Consider the following 8,569-nt stretch of genomic DNA (forward strand, 5'->3'; position numbering starts at 1 on the left):
GTGGTCCAGTGGTTCGGATTACTTGCTTCCAGGTGCAAGGAGTGGGCATTTGATCCCTGGTCACTGAATCAAGGTACCAAATGCTGAACAGTGTCACGCAAATAAATAATAAATAAAAATTGATCAATAAAATAAGGAGAATTTAAAGAAAACCCAGTTGATTGAAAGGATAAAGCATGATATTGCCTGGAAGAGTCAATATTGTAAGATGATTATCTTCAGAAATTATTGTAAAGATTAAATGCAGTCCCAAAGCAGTTTTTTTTAAAAAAAACTTTATTGCATGTAATTTACAGAGCATAAAATTTATCCATTTAAAATATATAGATCCATGATTTTAAAATTATTCACAGTTTACGACCATCACTACTATCAAACTCTAGAGAGCATTCGTCACTGATCAATTTGCGGTCTTTTCCTATTCCATCTCTTCACAACCCGTAGTAATCACTAATCTACTTTTGGTCTCTCTACTCCTATATTTGATATTACATGGAAATGGTCTAACACAATATGCAATCTCTTAGAAGTTTGAATGCCATAAACATACTGTTGAGCAAAAAAAGTGAGACACAAAAGAATGATACCTCTATTTTTGGATGTGTACATGATATTTCAGTGGGGTTTCCCAGGTGGCACGAGTGGTAAAGCAACTGCCTGCCAGTGCAGGAGATGAGGGTTTGATCCCTGGGTCAGGAAGATCCTCCAGGGAATATGAAATGATAGTCTGCTCCAGTAGTCTTTTTTAAAAATTAATTTATTTTAATTGGAGGATAATTACTTTAAAATATTGTGGTATATTTCTCATACATCGACATGAATCAGCCATGGGTGTGCATGTGTTCCCCCATCCAGAACCCTGCACTCACCTTCCTCCCTCCTCCATCCCTTGGGTTGTTTCAGAGCACCAGCTCTGAGTGTCCTGCTTCATGCATCCAACTTGCACTGGTCATCTCTTTTATGTATGGTAATATACACGTTTCAGTGCTATTCTCTCAAATCATCCCACCCTCGCCTTCTCCCTCATACTCTAAAAGTCTGTTCTTTACATCTGTGTCTCTTTTGTTGCCTTGCGTATAGGATCATTGTTACCTTCTTTCTAAAGTCCATATATATGCATTAATATAGTGTATTGATGCTTCTCTTTCTGACTTAGTTCCCTGTGTATAATAGGCTCCAGTTTCATGCACCTCATTAGGACTGATTCAAGTGCTGGGAAAATCAGTCAACCATATGCAAAAGAATGAAACTAGAACACTTTCTAACACCATAAACAAAAATAAACTCAAAATGGATTAAAGATCTAAATGTAACACCAGAGAGTATTACAACTCTTAGAGGAAAACAGAGGCATAACACCCTCTGACATAAATCACAGCGAGATTCTCTATGACCCACCTTGCAGAGTAATGGAAATAAAAACAAAAATACAAATGGGACCTAGTTAAACTTAAAAGCTTTTGCACAGCGAAGGAAACTATAAGCCAGGTGGAAAGGCAGCCTTCAGAATGGAAGACAAAAACAGCAAATGAAACAACTGACAAAGAATCAAGCGCCGAAATATACAAGCAGTACATGCAGCTCAATACCAGAAAAATGAACACCCCAATCAAAAAGTGGGCCAAAGAACTAAACAGACATTTCTCCAAAGAAGATATACAGAGGGCTAATAAAACACACGAAAGATATGTAGCTTTCTCATATCACAACATCACTCATTACTAGAGAAATGCAAATTAAAAACACAATGAGGCATCGTCTCTGCAGGTCAGAATGGCCGCCATAAAAAAGTCGACAAACAACAGTAGCTGGAGAGGGTGTGGAGAAAAAGGAAACTCTCTTACACTGTTGATGGGAATGCAAACTGGTACAGCCACTGTGGAGAACAGTGTAGAAATTCCTTAAAAATCTGGGAATAGAACCACTCCAGTATTCTTGTCTGGAGAATTCCTTGGACAGAGAAGCCTGACAGCCTATAGTCCATGGGGTCTCAAAGAGTCAGACACAACTGAACGAATGAGCACACACAATTATATTTCAACTGCTTTTGAAAAACTTTCATTATCAGAAAAAAAATAAAATTCATTTTAAAATCTATGCAATCAGAATATTATTTCCATTTCATAAGAGGTCAAGTTACCCAACAGCATCCAAACTCATGTTTAAATTCTCAAGCTTGTGCTTGCAATGATATACATTTGGAAACTGACAGTCTTCTGCTCTTATGCCCCATTCAGATTGTACAGCACAGTTATGTTCACCAGGTAAATAGTCTGTTATCCTGTTATGGAAAAATGCATAATTCTGTTATATTCTATGAAGACAACTCAGGAAACAATAGCATTTTCCATGTAACTGTAATACAAGATATTTTGAAAATGGGTAATGAAGTCTTTAATAAAATTTCAGTAAGAGCTTGTTACTTGGAAACTGGGCTACAGAGTAGCTTATTTTTCAACATTGGTATTAACATTTTATTAAGTTTCAACATCTTCCTTCAGCTTCCTATAATTTGACTAAAACAAATGTATTTGTATTATTTTTAAAATATTTCTTTGTTGGTATTTTTCCTCCTCTATATAGCATTCTTTTTACAAACTTACTGTAGTTTGCAAGTTGAACCATTTAGCCACATCCAAGGATGACCGCGGCCTTCACGAGAGACTTGAATCCACGATATAATTGATAGGGACGTCAGAAATTCCTAGCCCCAAATAAAGAATTTTCACTTAAATAGTCATTATGAAATGTTTTTGTTAATTTTTAAAATGCAAGTCAAAGGATGTGTTCTTTCATAGCATTTTTCATTCTTTGAGCAAATTGAGCATGTTAGATTCTAGTCTAACACTAAAAAACATAAGAGTTGAAAGTTTGAAGTTTTAATAGTGCCATAAATATTAAGAAATATCTGTACTTTTGATTCAAAATCAACTCAGCATTTATACTTATCAGTTTCACTGTGTTCTAATGTTAATAAGGAAAATTGCTTTCTTTCGACAGCCATTTAATAAAGGGAATATTTACAAAGACATGAATTAGATGTAGAGATCATACAAAACAAAACACCTTGCATAACAACTTGGGGATCCTTAGAGCTGTGAACTACATCAAACATTAAGCCTCAGGGATAAGAAGGTGGAGTAATTGAATATGTGCAATGAAAAAAATTCTGATTCATATAATTTCATTTTTCCTCATGTCAAACTAACATGCTGCTGCTTCTGCTGCTGCTAAGTCGCTTCAGTCGTGTCCGACTCCGTGTGACTCCATAGATGGCAGCCCACCAGGCTCCCCCGTCCCTGGGATTCTCCAGGCAGGAACACTGGAGTGGGTTGCCATTTCCTTCTCCAATGCATGAAAAGTGAAAGTGAGGTCGCTCAGTCATTTCCAACCCTCACGACCCCATGAACTGCAGCCTTCCAGGCTCCTCTGTCCATGGGATTTTCTAGGCAAGTGTACTGGAGTGGGGTGCCATCAAAACTAACATAGCAAGGCTTTAAATAAGCTTATAGATTCCATGACATTCATTTTTCTGGATATTGTGACAATATCAATGGATTTCTCTACTATTATATGTTTCTCAGAATTTCAGTTTCAGAGGGAAATTAAGGAAATGAAATTGAGAAAATAAGTGATAGGAGAGCTGAAGAATTGGTTTTCTGAGCCTGACACCGTTCTTTGACTAGATAAACCCCAAAGCCATCTGTTTCTGTATTGGTGGAATCCAGTGGACCAGACAAGGGGTCAGAGACTCATTTCTCTCTGCTCCTCCCTGCTAAGGTCAACTGTAAACATGGGAACTAATGAAAGACATGAGAAAGGAGATCTCTGAAAGGTGGATATAGAAGGGTGATGTGGCTTGAGACTTCCCAGCAGCCCCACTCCTCTGTAATCGCTAATCACTTCTCCGTGATGAGAGAACAAGGTGGGAGGTGAGGGAATGATAATTAGGGGCATCTTGTAGCTCCCCAAAACCAGGTGAAAGTGACCTTGGCCTCTTAATTCCCAAACACCCAATACCTAAGCCAGCTGTTGGGGGTAGCACAGGTAAGCCATTCCTTCTGTGTGTTGAGAGAATCTTGTAGGCAACACCAGGTAAGCCTTACAAGGTGATCCCTCAGGACACTTACTAACAAGGAGCAGTCAGAGAAATTGCCTCTGTTTCCTCCACTGAGAGATACTAGGGTTGGGTGATAGGGTAGGGGTGGGACTAGCAAATGGGATGTCTTGACTAAAGCTACTGAAGCTAGGAAGCCTCTTTATCCCTGAGGGTGTAAGACTCCATCTCCACCTAGAGGCACTGGAAAGAATGGATCTTAAATGTTGAATTCACACAATGAGCTGTGGAAATTTACAAACGTCACATAAATGCAAGAATTTGGAGGAACTGCAAAATATCATGTGGCAGTGATGAGACAGGGACGACCTGTATGATTCCATGTCCTGGAGTAGAAAATGGCAACCCACTTCAGGATTCTTGCCTGGAAAATTCCGTGGACACAGGAGCCTGACAGGCTGAAGTTAATGAGGTTGCAAAGAGTCAGACACGATTGAACGACTAAGCACGAACATGGGATTCCATGGATATGATTCAAAAGCAAGCAAAGCGATTCTATAATATCAAAAGTCAGAACAGTGAGTAAATTAGGAGGTGGAGAAGTGATAAGGTATTACAGAGGGGTTGGGGGCTGCTGGGAAGTTGAAACTTCTATTCCATGATCTGATGTGCAATTACATAATTCTATAGGCAAAATCATGTTTATTTTCCTTGATGTATGGTAAAATTAGCACAATGTAATTTAGAATTTAATAGCATTTGTAGAAGCATGGTTTTCTATGAAAAGCAAGAACCAGAAGTTAATACACATGCATGAATGGTATAAAAATGTAAATAAAGTATCATAAAGTTACATTCCATTGTTTAATGGAATACTAGCAGACCTTAAAATAAACAAGCTACAAATATGTACAAAAGCACAAGTGAATCCTAACAAATAAAATGTTGACTAAATCAAGCCTTCAGCAAAGTGTTGGAAACATTCAATATCTTACCATTTCCTCTTCATTATCTATATAAAGCAGAGTAGAATTCTTAGCAGCACAGGATATCAAACTCTCATTCCATGGTTTTTTTTCCAGACTAGTATAATAGCAACTGTTGGAATATGTAAGCCAGTCTTTTGGGCAATGACCACAATGATATTCTGAGGAAAGATTATGAATTACTATTCAAAAACAGTTTGAATTTGAAAAATAAAAATTAACTTACACATATGCGTAGAGGTAGACATATGTATGCATACACACATATATATAAAATAACATATCTATGCAACCTCAATTCTGGTACATATAAAACAAATCTCATTCATGCATTCATAGAGAGGGTCTGTCTTTAATATATGTCCCCATATAAAGCAAACACATAGAAATATCTCCTCTTTACATGTCCTGAAAATCAAGAAATGAAACTTCTATTTTAAAATAGCAAAATTATTTGTCTCTTATCATATTATAGCAGGAGGAAATTAGAGCCAATTGCCAACAATGGATATGGTGAGCATATTATTGCATAGGGAGAAGCACTCTCCTATAATCATTCATTTATGAATGTTTATTGCCTGATTTTATAAATGATGTTCTATCCCCAAGTCTATTCTTATTTTCACTAGCCAAGATAGAGACAAAAATGAACTGTATTCATATCAGAACTTTGAAAATCATTATGTACCTTTCTGGCGCCTTGTTGTGAGAGAGGAGTAATTCTGTTCCTGTATTACAGTAGCTACAAAATTAATCATTAAAAAGTTAATATTGCTTTAAATAAATTATAATGATTTTAGTTTATAAGCTTGAGAATTCAGTTTATTGTTTAAAATTAGAGTAATCTGAAATAAAAGTGATTTAGCAAGAAAAATTAATTAGGTAATGAAGACATGATGGAAAAAATATTTCAAAAACCTAACGGAACAAACTTCACCACGTCTTACAGTATTTGCTTTAACCAATCTCAAGAATTAATTTGGATTTCTCATTAAGATCTTTAAATCTCCTAAAGCATGCTTTTGAGTTATGAAATCAGAATATGCATATACATGCTCTCTGTAATTCTCCTGTGTTGTATATTTCTGACAAATTAGATATAACATACTGCATTTATTCTAAATGCATGTATTTTAATGATAGACACATTCTATAATATTATGAAATGTTTAGCAGCACTGACCATCAGTAAAGTGATAAGTTCCCTTACAGTTTTTCAAAAATGTACTTACAGGGAGTAACAATGATCACTGTCAACACAGTGGACATCAAGACAAAGCAGATGATTCCCAGGATCCCAGCAATGAACTTCTCTGGAGGTGATGGTGAACCTGCAGGGACAGAAAAGGAAACTGAGAAAGGAGTGATGGGGACAGTTGCTTAGCGTTTACATACACAAGAACCCACACGCACACAGAGTTATGGATATAAACTTGGACCCCAACCCATTTTGACCACTGTAGTCTTTCTCTCAGAATATACCATTGCATTTTCAGCAAATATAAGATGACATGAGTTGTTGATCAAAGATTTCAAATGATAGTAATGCCAGAATAAAAGTAGTCCTCCGATTTCACATCAGAATCCCATATCCAGCTTTAAGTTCTGTTCCTTGAAGTGAAAAACATGTGAGCATATCCCCTACTCTTTCTCCACACCTCTGCACCCCCACCGCACATCCTAGAACAGTTCCATTGTGTGTCTAGTAAGCGTTTACCTTTGGAGTGGTGATTCTTGTCGTTCCCATGAAGATTCTGAGAAGCATTTTGAAGATTTAATTCTACGTATGTTAATTCCTGCTCAGTCATTGAAATGGAACTTTTAGAAACCTCAGATTTTCTTTTCTGCCTCTTTGAGTTCTTGACTCCCTTCAGTTCTGCATAGGTTACTCCTTGGTTATTCATCTCTGCAGCTGAGTGAGACCAAGGACTGCTTTAAGTGAACTGAGGTTGAGTGGTGTATGTGAGATAAGAACCCTGGTATAATGACACAGGCGGGGCAAAGAGCTTAGCGCTCACTTTGCAGCTGAACAAACTTAAAGCCTGGTTCTAAATTTCTTAGAACTTTAAACAAGTTTTTTTTTACGATAGAATGCTTTTTTGAAAAAGATATTCTATATTTGACACATATATTATTGATTAAAACAATGAAAAGCAATAAATTAGGGAGGTATAAAGAAGTTCATGAACAATAATATCCTTATTAAGTCAGATTCCATGGAAATATTTTAAAACCATCATAGTGCATGTGTTAAAATTAAAATGTTCTGTTAACAAGAGAGATTCACCCATATTTGTGATAATTTTGAAATTTAATAATGGTTAAAAACAGTTTTTTAAAGATGAGGAGAGAGTAATGTTGACATATACAATAATTTCCTACACTAAACTACATTATTTGGTGACTTACATTTATTGATGAAAAGGGATAACAAATGGTCTTTATTTCAAATGGTTGAGGAGTTCTAAGAAAGCATTAAAAACTGAGGAAATGCTTCATATATTGGAAAATGTTACATGACCCATTAAATATATATAACAAAGTAATATGAAAAATAAAATAATAGGAAATACTAAAAAATACTTATTTTACAAAAGTAGTTGATAATTGATTTAATGGCTAATATCTGAACCCACAAAATGATAAACATGTATAGGTCATTTATGAAAGAACACTGTTGGTTCAAACTTCCAGAAAGATCAGATAGATGTCAAAGTTAGTAAAGGTCATTATAGCTGTATAAGTGATGGTAATTACTTATAAAAAATCCAGATAACATAATTTAATAATTCATACAATTGATGCAGTAGTCAGAAATATCTGGAAATTAATTACGACTGAAATTTATAAAATGTGACCTTCAAAAAGTTATTTACTATCTGGTAACCTATATTATTAATATAAATATATAATATATAAAAATATATATATAAAATATATATAAATATATAATGTGTGTAACACTGAGCACTCAAGCTGGAATTTATAAGTTCTCAGTAATTATCAGTTTTAATTATTATCTTAGTCATAATTTCTGTGGTACTATTTCTGATTCATATCAGCCTTTAATTAGTATAATATATAATTTATGCAATGTTTGATTTTTTAAAAATACTTTAATTATGACAATTAAGTTTAAATTAGCCTTTAAGAGGTTACTTCATCTTTAATTTTATTAAAAAATTAGGGTTGTTTTATTCAATCTAATACATATAGAAGGTATTATGTTTGGCCTTTTGCTATATAATGAATTCCTTTCCAAGAATGTTTATAGATGTTGAGTAAAATATGTATAAACGTATTATTATACAAAAAGCTTAGCATCTACTGATTATAAAATTCAAAACTAATTGTTCCCTATCATGAGGTCAATAGATTACACTTAATATTGTATACACACCCAAATATGCATGTGTGTATTCACTTGACTATGCATTCTACAGACAATAAGTGGAATACTTGGAGAAATCACTGAATGTTTGTTTTTTTATGGTTATTTTTTATACCAAATTATTTTAAAAAAACA

At 34.8% G+C, this 8,569-nt stretch overlaps 1 protein-coding gene across 1 annotated transcript; it reads right to left on the reverse strand.

The window, feature by feature from the left end:
- On the reverse strand, positions 1,494-6,984 carry LOC102182856 (NKG2-A/NKG2-B type II integral membrane protein). The gene is made up of 6 exons (XM_005680839.3): positions 6,761-6,984; positions 6,276-6,374; positions 5,732-5,785; positions 5,053-5,204; positions 2,604-2,704; positions 1,494-2,281 (listed from the first exon to the last, which is right to left on the reverse strand). Exons 1-6 carry the CDS (start codon positions 6,945-6,947, stop codon positions 2,137-2,139), a joined length of 738 nt encoding a protein of 245 aa, XP_005680896.2. The 5' UTR covers positions 6,948-6,984; the 3' UTR covers positions 1,494-2,136.

Source organism: Capra hircus, chromosome 5, assembly GCF_001704415.2.
Source record: "Capra hircus breed San Clemente chromosome 5, ASM170441v1, whole genome shotgun sequence".
Taxonomy (NCBI): Eukaryota; Metazoa; Chordata; class Mammalia; order Artiodactyla; family Bovidae; genus Capra; species Capra hircus.